The sequence below is a fragment of the Rhinolophus sinicus genome, chromosome 7 (genome assembly GCF_057876585.1).
Source record: "Rhinolophus sinicus isolate RSI-liver-muscle chromosome 7, RSI-T2T, whole genome shotgun sequence".
Taxonomy (NCBI): Eukaryota; Metazoa; Chordata; class Mammalia; order Chiroptera; family Rhinolophidae; genus Rhinolophus; species Rhinolophus sinicus.
This window is the reverse complement of record NC_142507.1, coordinates 52,536,289-52,552,898: the sequence shown is the minus strand read 5'-3', so window position 1 is coordinate 52,552,898 and position 16,610 is coordinate 52,536,289. Positions and strand designations below refer to the sequence as shown.

The following is a 16,610-nucleotide window of genomic DNA, read 5'->3' as shown; positions in this document are numbered from 1 at the left end:
AATGTCAAAGAGTTTACTCCATTCCCTGATTGTTCACCTTCACCCTGTTTCCCCAAACTCATTCCTCAAAGGTGTCTCCAGTCCCTGCAAAACTCCCATGTTAACATTCAGAACAATATTCTTTCTTTGTTTCTTTGCGGCAGGCATAGCACCATCACTCGCACACACTTTGTTAGCCATTACGAGTCAAAACTGTCTCGCAAGGCACAAGCTACATTATAGAAAAACGGGTCACAGAGTAGTAAGTCCCCAGCTCCCACCCTGGTCCAGGCCACCAACGTGTCTCACCTGCATTATTGCACTTGCCGCCCAACCTGGCTCTCTGTGGCTACCCTTGCCCCTACCAGTTGTCCTCTAGAAGCAGCGAGAATGATCCTTTAAAAGTGTTAGCCAGGTCATGTCAGTCCTCCGCTCAAAATCTTCCAATGGCTTCACTTTCACTAAGAGGGAAAGCTGAACTTGGCTTCACTTTCTTTAGATCTGTGCTCAAATATCACCTTAATGACGAAGCCTTCTCCAACCACCCCACATAAAAGTAACAATTTGCCCATCCCCCACCCCCGCTTCACACTCCCAATTCCCCCTATCCTGCCCTGTTCCCCATCTACAGCATCTATCACCACATCACATTTACATATTTATTTACAGAATGTGTGGCAGATCTCATTTTCCAAGATGGCCACAACAAGATTTCCCACTCCACGCACTTTTCTGACCATGTGATGTTTCTACCACTCCCTTTGAGAGATGTTCCCCACCTGCCTTGAATTGGGGTGGGCCTGTAACTGTGGTGGAAATGATGTTATGTGACCTCTGAGGTTAGGTCACAAAAAAATCATACAATCTCTGCTGGGTCCTCTCAGTCCACACAATCTAGGAACTCAGCCTCTATGACATGAGGAAGCCCCGGCCACATTGAGAGACCAACAGCCAGCTGTTCTGGCCAACAGCTCTAGCTGCAATCCAAGCCAACAGTCATCAACTTCTAGACTTTTGAGGAAGCTTTTGACATGACTTCAGCCCCAGCTACTGCTTGAGACTCCAAGTGGGAACTGCTTAGCTTAGTCTAACCATCTCCCACAGCCGTGAGAGATAATAATAAAACTGTTTTTGTTCTAAGCCAGTAAGTTTCGGAGCCATTTGTTATCAAACAATAGATATTGGAACACTTTGTTTCTGTGTAGTAGGTTGGTGCAAAAGTAATTGCGGTTTTTGCAATTATTTTTAACCTTGTAAACTGCAATTACTTTTGCACCCACCTAGTATATTGTATGCCTCTCCTCACTAGAAGATGTTTCATGAGTTTAGGGATTTTGTTTTCTTTATTGCTGTATTCCCAGCACGTAGAACCGTGCCTGGCATATAGCAAGTACTCAATAAATATTTGTTGAGTGAATGGATGCAGGATGCATTTTCAGGATGGTATGCGAAAGATTATTGGTCAACAGTGTGTGGTCCAGTCTGTTGGGCTAGGCCTCATTGGCAGAGAGCGTAAGTTGGCACTCACAGCGTGACAAAATATATGTTCCAACAAGACTATTTCAGAGGCAAATTACATTATAATAAGTTACAATAATTATTGCAGGAAAGCATAGAATGGGATTAGAGCTTCATGTAGAATTTGTCTTCTGCTGATTGATTCCATAATCTCACCATAGGCTTCTCCAGATCAGGTCTGGAAAGGCTTCAGAAGCATTTTCAAAAGGTTGGTGCTTCGTTCCCTTCAGATAATGAAGTTCTTCTGAGAATAACTACTGAAAATCACTCACGTTTTTGGTATGAAATGGGATGAAGTGGAATAAGAATGGATGGTGGTATGGGGACTCATGCACATGGGTATGCAATGTGGAATGCCCACTTACACGGCTTATTTTCCTAGTCTGGTGGTTTGAGTGCAGTGTGTATGTTAAGAGAAGGAAAAAATATGATTCTGGATCTCCCCAACCTTGCACCAAGTACTTGGATTTAGCATTTGGATTGGAGCAAATGTTTGTGTATTGCTTAGAAAGCAACATCCTCCTCAAATAGCCAAGGAAAATATTAACGTTTTATCATCTCGGAAGGTAAGAAAGGACACATTTTCTTAGTTTCCTGGCAAAGAGGTTAGTTTTTGTCTGGGGAAAATAACAGGTGGATGGTCTTGAATGGACTAAGCAATTTCTTTGGGCCAACCTATCTCAGCCTTGATTGAAGCAAAAAGCACAAATGTGGAGTCTACGGTTTCTTAGAATTGAGGGTCTTAGCTGAGTCTATTCACAATGGTTTCAAAGCAGTTTTCACACAAGAATCACCCTGATAAGCCATCATGTGTGGCTTTTTTTCAGAATCCAGAAGAGTTCAGGGTAAAATGGCTTTTAAAAGTTCTTCACTTATGGCTACTACCATAAGGCTGATTGGTTGAATCTCTTGAGGAAGAGTGCCATTTTGCTGCCTTTGTTCAAATGACAGTTGTTGGTGCCATTGGGCCTCACCATCTGGCCTGTGGCATGAGGTTCCCTTCTTGATTAGGTACAAGCCTTGGGTAGAAAGTGGGGAGATGCCCAAAATTTCCCTGGAAAGTCCAGGCAAGTGAATTGGGGACTATTTTCTTTGGAAATCCCATTTTTCTAACCAAAATTTAGATATGGCTTCTGAAGCTAATTATTATTTCATTTTTTATTTTTTTTTCCAATGTTTTTATTTATTTATTTATTTGCAGGCCCAGGCAAACTTGACTAGAAAAGAAGCCCGGGCAGGGGTTAGGATGAGCCCATGACGTCCCAGGCGCCCCAACCAATTGAAAGGCCACGAAAAGGGGAGGGCGGAAGTGACGAGCCGTATCCCTCCGCGGGGCGAGAGGGTCGGTGGGGGGAGTCGGCGTCTCTCTCCCCCGCGCCAGCTCCCGTACACGGAGCCGCATTCCTTGGCCCCCCCACCCCCTCCCTCGGGGCCCCCCGCCCCCCTCGGGAAAAAAAAACCACCTCAAATCACTCGAACCCGAGGGAGGTTTCCTTGCACCCTCAGGGAGACGAGCTTTGAACGGTCCCCTCTTTCCCTTCTTCCCCCCAAACCCCCGTTCCCTCCCCTGCTCCCACCCCCTTCTCCCGGCGCCGGGTGTAGGTCCCTTTAAGGCGACGGCGCCTTCCTCGGGTCAGACTACCGGCGGCGACGACCACGGGAGGTGAGTGAGCGCGAGCGCCTTCTCTCTCCCCACCCCCTTCTCCCGGGGGTTCCGTTATCTTTTCGCTCGGCGAGGCGTTCGGAGGCGAGACAATGAGAGGGGGATGGGGCGGCTACGCGAGGGGTGGGGGCGGGGGCCCGGTAGCGCGCGCCCCCGCCCCCCTGTGAGTGGCGGCGCGGCCCGCGGCGGCGGCGGCGGCGGGCGTGGGGCGCGGCGCGCGAGCGCGTGTGTGAGTGCGTGTGCCCCGCGAGCCGCGAGAGCCGCGCGGCGGACCGGGCCGCGGAGGCCCCTGCCTGCCTGCCGGCGCCCCCGCCCCCCGGCGCCCGCCGCGGCGCGCGCGCGCGCACTCGCGCCCCACGGCCCCGCACACACCCGACGTCCACACGCACGCCCGGCGCGAGGCGTCTCGGAGGAGTGGGCGGGCGCGGGCGCGGGCGGCTGCCCGCTGGGGAAGGGGCGGGGGCGCTGGCGGCGGCGAGACGGCGGGGCGCGGCGGGAGGGCCGGGCCGGGGGGCGAGGCCGCGCCGGGGAGGCGGGCGGGGGGGCGGGGGTGCCGGCCCCGGGCGGGGGCGTGCTCGGCCCTCCGCGCCCCCCTCACCCCGGGCACCGAGTGGGGCGCTCTTTTTGAGCGCGAGGAGGAAGCGGAGTGATGGCTTAGCTGCTCCTCTGGGTTATGTAATCTCCGCTTGGTCCAACAGCACATCCCAAGTCTTAGTTCACTGCAGTTACTTTCCCGAGTCTCCTCCCCCGGCCCCAAAATTTCTTTGGGATGGCGCCGTGATTTATAAAATGGGATGAGGCGGAAAAATCTATTTTTCCCGATTATTATATCCTGCCGCGGTGGGCGCCATGTTTATTCTAGGGACTATTTTCTCTGGATTCTTAGCACCGATAGAAGAGTGAGGTTGGTCCACCTGCTTTCCCTCCTTTCTGCGAGTTGTCCTGGTATCTTCTCCCGTTAGACGCGGGATGCCTTCAAACTGGGGATAACACGTTTCTCTGCTCACTAGTCGTGCACATTCTTTGCCCAGAAAAAGGTGGAGCTGAAGAGCTTTGTAAATCGTTGAGCCCAGTCTCATTTTTGAGGTACCAAATTGAGATTGTACTATCTCAGAATAGGCTTCTACCCTGTGTAGACACCTCCCACCGCAGCTCAAAACCCCACATAACATACCAGCTATGTCGAAGGTGTATCTCAAACTAAAGGAAGTAACAAGGATGACTTTTAGCATAAACAGAATGGAGTTTCACTCGCAGGAATTTTCACACCTAGATGAAGGGGAAAGGAGGGGCAACAGAGGGCTGTTTCTTGGTGAACGATGTTGAATTTCAAACCACCTATTGCTCTTGGGTCTGGAGGTTGGACTTTGAATTCGAACCACTTAGCACAAAAGTTGTTAATTTCGGGGTGCATAAAAAGTACCTTAGAGATTGCTAAAAAGTGCCATTTTGGGGACCTCATCCCCAAGTCTGTTTAGGTGTGATGGGGAGGGAGGTGTCACCTCTACTTTTTTAACCGGCTGTCCTTCAGCTGAGATTTAAGATAACTACCGCACAGAGAACTATTGGTGTAGCATAAAGGTACTCAAAATAGAATCTTTAAACAATTAAATTGCAATCTGTGCCCTTGATTTCCTGCCCCTTTCCTATATTATGGTTATAACATACCAGCTATGTTGGGGGTGTATCTCAAAACTAAATGAACTAAGGAATGAAGACTCTGGAACAGGATCTTGGTAGTGTTTCCGTTCCACCTTGAACCAGTGGTATAATCTAGGAAAGCCGTTCTGAAAGTGGTCCACTGACCCCTGGGGACCCCCTCAGACCCTTTCAGGGGAGCTGTGAGGACAACAATTTTCAGAATGACACTAAGACGCTGTTTATTTTCTTTGCTGATGTTTGCACTCGTGGTCCAAAAGCAGTAAAAACTACTGGCGGTGCCTTAGCACAAAGCAAAGAAGTGGTGTGAAACTCTTGTGCTTACTTGAGAACGTCCTTGATGAAGCAGTAAAAGTGATTAATTTTATTAAATCTCAGCCCTCGAGTACATCTTTTTAATTTTTTAAGAATCTATGAATTGTACACCTGAAATCTATGTAATTTTACTAACAATTGTCACCCCAATAAATTTAATAAAAAAAAAAAAGAATCGATGATAAATTGGGAAGTGCGGGGTTGGAAAATGAAGTTCGCGAACTTGTTGCAACAAGGTGGCTAACCTTTTTTTGATATCAGAGGGATCATTCGTTATGAATTTACACAAAAAACACTTATACTGCCTACCACGGTGTGATCGTTGTCATAAGGAAAAGCACTTGTGAGATTGACTTGTGAGCTGAATGTTTCATGGAACATTTTTACTTGAAAGAACGACTGACAAGCTAGTTTTTTACACTTGAGTGCGTGGCGGATGTTTTCTTGAAAATTAATGAAGTGAGCTTGTTACTTCCAGGAAAACAGTTGACAGTATTTGTTATCAATGATAAAAATTTGAGGGTGAAAATTAGAATTCTTTAAAAGTTGACATCTCAAGTTTGACAGTTTCCCAGTATTTAAAACTTTTCTTATAACAGCAATGTGAATGACTGGTTTTTTTTTTAAATATTGTATAATGATGGATGTCAACATTTGGAAGATGGGCATAGCTCAGTAAATACGTATTTTCCAAATGACCTGTGCATGATGTTTCAGAATCACCATGGGTAAAAAATCCTTTCAAAATGCAGGCTACACCAATGGATTTTAATATAGCAAAGTACAAAAAGTTCATTGATAGGGTTTCAGATGCCAAGATCGCAACTATCCTTTAAGAAACTACCATTTGTTGAGTTTTAGTATTGCGTCAATATACACAGCTATCTGGAAAGGTTTCTAGAATACTTTCTCCCTTTTCCTACTAGCTGTGTGAGGCCAGGTCTTCATTATGTACCCGAATGTAGAAGCAGCTATGAAAATCCATCTGCCTTCTATTAAGCTAGTCATAAAAAATTTGCAAAAATGCAAAAACAGTGTTACTCTCCTTGCTATTTTGAGGAAAAAGAGTAATTTTTAATTGAACATGTTAACATGTAATGGGTTTTTAAAAATGTATTGCTAAGTATTTAAAATTGTTCTGTTTTAATTTCTAATATGGTAAACATCAAAAGATATAATCCACATAAAAGCTCTTTGGGGTCCTCAATAATTTGAAGAGTATAAAGGGGTTCTGAGACCAAAAATTTTTAAGAAAACTTTCAAGAGACTTTTAACAAGGGTCTGTCCTCTGCTTCTCCTGAGATCATCCAAACTTGCCTCCATGCCAGAACATCTGGAGAACTTACAAAATGTCAGTTGGAGTTAATAATAGAAGAGGCAGTGAGTTGGGGGAGAATTCTAGAGCAAAAAAGCTTGGTTTGAATCCTGGCTGGGATATTTACTAACGGTAACCTTGGGCAAGTTACTTAATCTCTGTAAACCTCCATTTTGACCTCACCTGTAAAATGTAGTATTTAGGGCATAAAATTGTGAGAATCATTGAGATATGAATGTAAAGTACGTAATAATGCCTGGCCATATCACGGTAAAATATACTTCCAGATAATGAATCTTTATCATGTATGTCTTTTCGTTGAAGGTGGAGATTTAAATTACAGACCCTAGAGCTGGTTGGGGGTCTTTGTTGTATCAATATGGTAAGACTTGGATAGATGATTTGACAGTCTGCTTTGTTGATAGTAAACCATATCCACAAAAACGTTTTTACCTGTAAGGCAGGGGAGGAGAGGAGACGGGAAATAGACTAACGTATTGCTGATATTTACCAGAGTGAGATGCAATCCAGGGAGCAGAAATGGAGTTTAGACAACATCCAACTGTGAGTGAAGAAAAGCTTTTCTTGGGAGAGGGACTCTTGAATAGTAAACTCTTTAAAAATAGGGAACTTAATGCTTACTTTAGTTGTTTTAGTAAACAGCACATTCCTGATATTTGGGTGCTTCCTGATAACTTTGCTGCCTGATAAGTGGGAAGTGTTTTGTGTTGGGGGATATTAGACGATTAAGACTTTTTAAGGATCCACTGTGAATACTGTATGTAACATCCTGTGAGGGACAAAATGGGCCATACAATGGATTGGATAAATAAAAGCTGCTTATTACAGGCTTAACAGTAATTTTGTTTTATAGCCGTATTAATGATTCAGCCCTATAGGTTTTCTGGAATTAATCCAAAAATTGAGGTAACTTGAAAACAAATGCCAGTTGTTCTGAGGATTAGTATTGTTTATTTCTCACCCTGAAGCAAGAGAGTGGTATTCTTCAATTTTTTTGTTTTTTAAAACATTTTTCCTGTTCCATATGTTCTTTTTATCTTGATTTATGGGCGGGTATGTACTAGCAGTGAATTGGAAATGTTAGACTCTGAATTGTTTGTTCCTGGTATTTATTCTACAGCTATGAAAGAATCAGGCAAATTAAAGGAATTCAAAGCTTCAAGAGCCAAATCTTTGTGGGAAGCTTTGGTAGAAAACAGATGTTTTCCTAATCTTCTTTGAGATGAAGATAAGCAAACATTTGCTGCCTATTAAATACCGCAAAAGTAGACCGACAGGTATATCTGCAGGATTCTTTCTGCTGCTTTTACATAACATCATTTGTAAAGAGTCTCCTTGTATCTTGCCTTTTCAATTACATAGACTTTTACTGACTACCTGATTACATAGGACCTGAGTATAGACCACCCTATTTGCCAGCATTTAAGATACAATCCACTCCTCCCTAAAAAGGTATGTATCTGGTTCACCCACATTATGGATGGAAGGATGAATGCCAAAAACTTAAAAGGCTATGGGGGTTGCCAATAGTGCTGTATGAGCTGCAGCGTTGAGTAAAGCCTACTGGGTGCACAGAAGCATGTCACTAGTGCAGTTATTGCTGTAAAACACAGAAACCATGTAGGTTACCAACATGTCACATCAGGGATTGGATTAATTGAAGAGGGCAGTGTTGACCTTATCTTACCGTTCCTTCTTGGTAGCTTGTATAACCCACCTTAGATTCGTTTCTTTTTTCTAATATTTCATTATTGTGCCGCATCTTAAGAAATGTGTATATGCAATCTATGTGAAAACTGCTCCTAGAAATAAGGACAAGTTAACCGAAAATTCAACCAGCAAAACTACCAGTTTGATTTAGTAAATGGCAGGAAGACAAAGACAGAATATAGTAGTATAAAACATGACAACCAAAATATGAGTAAGTAGTTTTTCTCCCCAGCTTTTTCAGCTTTGTTGAGGTATAATTGACATACAAAATCGTAAGATATTTAAATATACCTCAAGGTGAGTTCATATACATGTACACTGTGAAAGGATTCCCCCATCTAGTTAATTAACACATCATCACCTCACGTTTCTTTTTTTTTTTTTGGTGAGAACATTTAAGTTCTACTCGTTTAGCAAATTGGTTTCAATTCTATGATACAGTTACCAACTGTCAGACGTTGGCCATGTTTTACATTAGATCCTCAGACTTTTGTTCACCTGATCCCCCAACTTTTTATTAAGCAAATTTCATGTGTGTACAAAAGGTGACCAAATACTACAGGGGTGCCTACTCCACCGACACACAACCATTTTTAACATGTGGGCGTATTTGACGTCTATAAGAAAATGCCAAAATATCTGTGTATTTGCTGAACCACTTGAAAGTCACAGGCATGACACTTTCATGCATTTGCTAGCAATAAATACATTCTCCTACATGACTCTATACCATTATCCTTTCTAAGAAAATTTAAAATAATTCCCAGATGTCATCTAGTATCTCCGGGCGTGCATCAGAAACACTGCTGGCTTGGTTTCAGATTGTCTTAATAAAGCAAGTCACACGGATTTTTGGGTTTCTCAGTGCATGTAAAAGTTATCTTTACACATACTGTAGTGTGTTATTAAGTGTGCAGTAGCATTATGTCTAAAAAACGTGCATACCTTACTTAAATACACTGTAATGCTGAAAAAAATGCTACCCAGCACCTGAGCCGGTTGGAACCCGGCTCTGACAGACTTGCTCTATGCACGATTGCCACAAACTGTTTATTATATTTATAGAAAATGCATTCTCTGCGAAGCGCAGTAAATTGAGGTATGCCTGTAGTCTATATTCAAATATTCTAATTATCCCCAAACTATCATTTACAGCTTTTTTATGAACCAGAATCCAATAAAGGTTCACATGTTACATTTTATTATGTCTCTTTGCTTTAATCTAGTTTGGTCTTCTAACTGTGTGTGTGTGTGTGTGTGTGTGTGTGTGTGTGTGTGTGTGTAAAGAGACCTCTTTTTTTCTTTTTTTCCTTTTTTCTTTTAGGGAGAGCGCAGCTCACAGTGGCTCATGTGGGGATCGAACCAGCAACCTTGGTGTTACCAGCACCACGCTCTAACTGATCTAACCGGCCACCCCAAGAGACCATGTTTTGTAGTATTTCATATTCTGCATTTGTCTGATTATTTCTTTATAGAATGTCTCACCTTCTGGCGTTATCTCATTATTTCCTTGTGGTGGTGTTTAACCTAGTCTTGTATTGCTGTATTTCCTATAAACTGGAAGTCAAATTTAAACGCTTTTTTCCATTTAGGATAAACATTATTGTCAATGGCTTTTCTTGTTTGCTTTTTATAAAAGAACAAGTCATAGACCAAACAGCTGATGACAAAGTTTGGATTATTGGTCAACATTTTTCCATTTAACTTTATTACTGATCTCACCATTGGCTTTTGATATGTAGAGCGACTTCTGTAACTAAGTTCAAGCATAACAATGAGACGTTGAGAAAAACACAGAAATAGGTTGGTATCATGATACTGGTTCACTGCCCTCCGGAAATGATTCAGAAAAGTTGAAGAGGCAAAAAGACGTGATCTATTTAAGAAAAGCAACCCACAGAGGAATTGTAAAGGGCTCACAACCAAAAATTTTAGAAATGGCGATTAGATAAAGGTCTTTGGGAAGTTATTTTCACAAAAATTATTCACCAGTCAGTACTGGTCATAACAAATACCAATATTAACCGTAACTTTGGAGAACTAATAAGCTTCAGTTTTATGAGGGGAAATTATGTCGTTGAGCAAGAACAAGAAAGGCACAAAAGTCATCAGATGAATAGGAAGGTAAAATCAAGTTTCATAGGTAGATGATTATGGGGTGAAACAAACTAGATGTATATGAGTTTTATAAAAATGTTTTCACCATTCGAACAATTTGTAGGAACCTGTTCCACTCATCCTTTCTGTTGCAGAGAAGATACATTTTTTTTTTTTCAATGATAGTTCTTTATGCATGGAATGTGGCGTGATTTTTTTTTTTTTTTTTTTAATTTCCCCATTCAGTTTGATCAGAGTTTCTCAGTCTTCGCACTTCAGACATTCTGGGCCAGATAAGTCCCTGGCTGGCCTGTTCGTGATTGGGTGTTTAATAGCACCCCTCGTCGTTCCCCAGTAGATAGATGCGAGTAGGACTTCTCCCTACCTCCACCCCGAGTTATGACCACCAAAGATGCCTCCAGACCTTGCCAGATGATTTCTGGGGGCAAACACCTCTTCTAGTATCCTCTTCTAGTATCACCAAGTTGGATAAAGTCCACTGGCACGTGTGACGATTCCTTCATGATGTCCTGTATTCACTGGGTTCCCCGTCCTAGCACCTGTGGACAGCTCTCAAACCCAGCCCCTTCTGCAGGTGTGCTGCACAGCTTGGGCTGTGCCTGGTCTGTGTTGGAGGACACGCAAGCATGATGGAAGTTTTTAGCTGTCTTGGAAAGTTTATTGAAGGTAGAAATGGGCTCTTCCTTTGTAAGTCAAGGTCTAGGCCTTTTGCTTTATCTGTTCCCCACCCCCACCTCCTAGTTTACTTGGAAAAGAACTTTATTAGCTATGTGTTATGGATAAAATTTTTGTTAGGAGTAATTGAGAAATTTGTTTGGTGTCTTTGAGGTGATCTGTCTATATCCTGAGGGTTCAAGAAAAGACAGTTTTGTTTTTTTAATTTTTTTTCATTGGGGAATATTGGGGAACAGTGTGCTTCTCCAGGGCCCATCAGCTCCAAGTCGTTGTCCTTCAATCTAGTTATGGAGGGCACAGCTCAGCTCCAAGTCCAGTCACCATTTTCAATCTTTAGTTGCAGGGGGCGCAGCCCACCATCCCATGCGGGAATTGAGCCGGCAACCTTGTTGAGAGCTCCCGCTCTAACCAACTGAGCCATTCGGCTGCCCAAGACAGTTTTTTAAAAAGTAGTTACTTGCTAAAGGACTTGATTAAACTAAATGTGTCTTCTTTGTTAACCTTTGATTGCCCCTAAAAATTTAAAACTATATGTAATCATGAAAATGATCTAGGCATCTTGTGACAGGAACGGAAAGGGAATACATACAGTTACGGAAGGGTAAGAGTGGAAGTAATGAGAATTTTTAAATGTAAGTTATAAGACTGAAACATCTCAAGAATTTTAGAAGAAAATATAATTTTGTTTAAAGTTTCTAAGACAAATATTATTTGTGGATGTGGAATTTTTCTGCCAAATGACAGAGGAGTGAAATTGAAGATAGCCAACTAATAGTTGGGGTTGTTACAGAGATAATTTTATGTTTAAAGTGAGCAGAAAGGCCCCTGGCATCTGGACTGTGGCCTTGGAATATCATTCCACCAAAAGGAATCAGAGCTCCTTGGAAAAGTGGCTGATTCCTGGTCTAGGGCAGGAAATGTACGTGTGTGAGATGAGCCTGGAACATCTCGTCTTATCAGATGCAAGGACTTTATCAAACACTACAAAAGCTTGTGTCAGGACTCAGGAGCCGACTGAAAACGCTTTCACTGGCCAAAATAGGACACTTAGAGTTCTCAGTGAAGATAACTGCAGTGGATCAGAAGGTGTTTAAATCTGTGATAGCATAACAATAATTTAAGAACAAGCTTATTGGTCACTTTGTGGTAATGCTAGTGCAGTGACTCATTATTTTGAAAACTGATAAATAGAGGGAAAGGATCGAGCAAGATGGAAGAATCAAGACTTACTATATGAATTGCATCACAGGGTGACCAAATACTAGATTTATTTTTTTATTTTTTTTTGTAGAAGCATTCCAATTAAGAAAAAAAGGAATGGCAAAGTTAGAATGAGTGTGTCCAGACATTGAGCATGCCTCCTGCTGTAAGAAAACACCACCCTTAAGAGTGGTCTTAGAGGGAGAAGGGAGTTGGACCTGTGTGCAGTCATGCCTCTGGATCCAGCTATCACTCGGGATGTGCCGCGGACAAAGGCACATGTTAATACCCTGTGTGTGTGAGCAGCAATATCCAGACTGTAGAAACGCCCGGAGGTGACTGGGTCCTTCAGGAAATAAATTGCAAGGGGAAACGAGATGAAGGAAGACCTATAAATGAGAGACTCATGAATCTTATCAAATAGTCATAATATGTGGGCCTTGTTTGGCTCCTAATTCCAATAAACTAAAAGTTGGTATTTGAGAGAATTTCAAATTTGAGTGTTGACTAGATGTTTGATAAGGTACTCTCCATTTTTTAGGCATGTAATGGTACTGTGATTTTCAAGTCCTCATTTTTTAGAGCTACATGCCAAAAATACTGTGGATGCCAAAAAGATGTATACATATGACTTGTATTCATCTTTTATTATCGGTGTGGATTGAGTATGACAATTTTAATGCAGTTTTTTCCTTTCTTCAGATGTGTACATTTTTTTGGTACCCTCTGTATTTATGAATGTAATATTAGGCATTGGCTTGAAAATAATAGGAAGGAGAAGGGGGCATAGAGGAAGCAAGATTAGTTTTCAGTTGATAATTTTTGAAGCTGGATGATGGATACATGTCTGACTACTTTTGTATTTCATTAAAATGTATATCTCACCTTAAAAATAGCAAGACGGGGCTGGCTAGCTCAGTTGGTTAGAGCAGTGTTCTTACAACAAGGTTGCTGGTTCTATCTCCGCATGGGCCACTGTGAGCTGCGCCCTCCACAACTAGTTTGAAACAACTACTTGACTTGGAGCTGATGGGTCCTGGAAAGACACATTTAAATAAATAAAAGTTAAAAAAAAAACCAAAAAAAAAAAACCAACACAAATGGAATCACTACAATCTTGATACAGAGACTCGTAGTTGTAACATCATGAAAGTTTGCCCCTTCGCTTGGTTACATAATAAATCTTAAATTCACTGCCCATCCAAGTTTTCCCCTTGATGTATAATAAATAGCACAGTGCCCTATTTACTGGGCTTTAATTTCTGAAATTCACACTTTTACCTACAGTTTCTCAGAAGAAATAAAAATGTCCCTCAATTGAGTAAGGATTGCATTTCAACATAATTTTGGTTTTTAGTGAGAAGAAGTCTATGGGTGCATTTGTCCTTTACAGCAAAATAATAGGAAAGAGAAAAAAATCTCAGGTGGTTTGTTTCCTCTTGTGAGAGATTAAGTTAAAGGCTTGGTGTGGAAAGATGCTGGACATGAGTAGAACAATAGTTTGGGAAGATCTGTACGTTTTAGTACTGCTTACGTAGTAATTCCTGTCTCCTTTGAACAGAAATAGTGAAAAAGTGACTGTATGCTGTGGCTCACAGAGAATGATGGTGTGTTTTTCTTGAACATCTGGTGGAGATATTAAATACAGCATTTCATCATATTAATGATGATTTCTTTTTCATAACTGGAAAATTACAAGAAGGATGCTAAATTTTCATTTTTCATTTTTAAAGTTTTAAAGTAGGTTGAGATCTATTGTGGCCTGGCCATCATTTTGATAGAGTTCAATTTTTGGATTCTGAGCTATTGATGTTGGAATGAAAGGAATGATCACGTTCTGAGAAAAGAGTCTAGGTCAGAATTGAGGGCTAACTGAAAACTTGGTTTTGGTGTCTTTCAAAGATGTTTTGGGTGTAAGTCCGTGATACAGGCTCAGTCGCAGATTTATGGTCTTCTGAATTGAGAAACCTTCTTAGTTAATTCCCTCTGCTTTGCTGTAAAACACTTGAAAATAGTTTCTAAGTTGAGTTTTCTTTCAGTTTTGAATCTTTTAATTTACCTTGGTTTTCTTAGCAAAGCATTTACCTGAGGAGTTATTTTTCCTTCTCACTTGTTAAAAACTAGTTAGAACACAAACATCCTTCTTTGCTATCTTTTCAAAATCTACCCTTCCCACTCTGTTTCTTAGAGTACCTTTTTCGTGGGAGGAATAACATAATTTGACTTTGGTAAGATGGAAGAAACTCCAATATTCTTATTAAAATTCTTTCACGAAATAAAATGTGAACTTAAAATATTATATACTTGACATAAAAAACCAGCCTTTTGGATATGCAAATATTTTAATATCCACAGGCATGACATTGAAAACCACAGTTTGCATTTAGATAACTGTCCTATTCCAAAGGAAATTTTCTACAGATTGTTCAGCATATGTATGGAGAGTTTGCTTGCAGCTGGTCAGAGCTGAAAGAAGATCCTTGAAAACCATCTGTAGAGGTTATCCATAGTTTATATTCATTCTGCTGAGTGTTTGATATTTATGCGTTAATCACTGTTAGTCGTCTGTTGGCTGCGGCCTCACAGAAAGTTATACAGCAAAGAACAATGTGTAAAAATTAAGTAGTTAGGAAATAAGTTTTGAGTGTGATCTTTTTCGAAAGTGGAATTAGACTGAAAAATATAGAAGTGTGTGTTTTGTAGTTTTGGCTCAGAGTGACTGGGATATGGATTTAGTTTCTTTTTAATTCAGTTTCTGGCTTGCATTGTCCTTTGTGTACATAAATTAAATACAAAACTGAGAAATTTAAAGTTGATACTTTAAATCTTTTTCTTTCCATGCTCATTCCTTCTCCCCTTTGTGGTTTTGGGAAAACCAAAATAATTAAAATAAGAGGGTTAGAGACCACTTAATCAAGTTAAGCACTTGAGCCATTAAAACTGTGGGTATTTGGCTATAGCTTGCTAACTCACTGAGGCATTGCCTGGGTATTTTAAATTTTCAAGGAAACTGATGCCATCATCTGTTGGGCATCTCACAAATGAATGCTGTCCATCATCATATGGACCTAATTACTTAGGTTGGTCGTTTTGTTTTGTTTTTTTTTGTTTTGTTTTGCTTTTGACTTAGGGCATGGTGAAAATTTTACTGCTGACACTAAGGGCTCTGAGACCCTTTGCATTAAATTAAAGGCTTTGTTTGAACATTGAGCTGTAATGCTACTCCCATTCCAAGGAAAAGAAATTGACCTTTAGTCAACTAATATGGAGGGCAGAATAGCAAAAGCTCTGTCTTTACATTGAAGAGATGTAGGCTTTATTTTTAAAAGAAGCATCACCTTGGCAGTGTTTTCAAATTAAAGGCTGACTCTAGAATCATGGTGGGGCATACAGAATAGCAGTGGGGCTGGGACTTGATGTGACAAGTGACGAGGTTCTCATCTTGGGTGCAGACTTTCAGAAGTTGCAGAAAGGCTCGGTAATAAAGAGAAATAGTATTTGAATGTATCATTTTAAAAGCTCAATGTTAATACAAAAAATCTCATAATGAAATAATCCGTTTTAAGTAAAGACAGGATCCAGCCATGCACTTGCATGATTCACTTTACCCTAATCCCACCCTGGGTATTATAGGTTAAATCTTTATAATCCTAATTATTGAAGAATTTGCTGTGGATTCTTCCACAATAAATTTTTTCAAGAATAAGAGTTATGAATTTGGACCCTTGAAAATAGGAGGTTAGAGGAAATGGTTACCAATGGATTCAAGAATCTGATTCTATATTTTGTACAAAACAGTTTCTTCCATTCTGAGGCCAATATCTTATTTCATCATTTTTCTTGCAGCATGGCAGACACCGACCTGTTTATGGAATGTGAGGAGGAGGAGCTGGAGCCATGGCAGAAGATCAGTGATGTCATTGAGGATTCTGTAGTAGAAGATTATAATTCCGTGGATAAAACTACTACAGGTAACGGAAGCGCTTGATCTTACATTGTTTAAATTGACTCCGTTGAACGGCATTTTTGCTAAGAAAGTGTGAGGTGGAGAAAGACTGTAAGAATCCGGGGATGCCTCATTGTGGCGCTGGGACCACCTTTATTTTCCATGCTCTGATCTATAAGTGCCTCGGTTTCCTCATACATAAAGCTGGAAGCACAATATTTAATTCATTAAAAACATTGAGCCTCGTATTAACCAGTGTTTGCCAAACATCTAGCAATCCTCTTACCGATTGATACATGACGAGAATGCAGAGTGGTGGTTGTGTCATTGCTCATCTGTGTACCCAGTCAAATCACAGGTTCCCATACATAGTCTTGGGGTTTTTTTCCTTTGTGTGTTTTACTTGAACTTGGTTTCATTTGTGAGCCGAGCAGAACTTGCTTTGTGTCTGCCTTCACGGACAGTTTACAAGCTTAGGCTTGTTGGCTTCT

General features: G+C 41.1%; 1 protein-coding gene across 5 annotated transcripts in view; it reads left to right on the top strand.

The window, feature by feature from the left end:
* The first annotated feature begins 2,770 nt into the window (after positions 1-2,770).
* POGZ (pogo transposable element derived with ZNF domain) overlaps positions 2,771-16,610 on the top strand; it is a 40,314-nt gene continuing 26,474 nt past the window's right edge. Inside the window, exons 1-2 of one of the 5 annotated variants that reach the window (XM_074319207.2) lie at positions 2,771-3,160; positions 16,020-16,144. In XM_074319207.2, coding sequence (XP_074175308.1) covers positions 16,021-16,144 — 124 coding nt within the window. In that variant the 5' untranslated portion in view covers positions 2,771-3,160; position 16,020. Of the gene's footprint in view, positions 3,161-7,725; positions 7,748-16,019; positions 16,145-16,610 lie in introns of those variants that run through there. The other 4 variants (XM_074319209.2, XM_074319210.2, XM_074319208.2 and 1 more) reach the window with 4 other exon arrangements.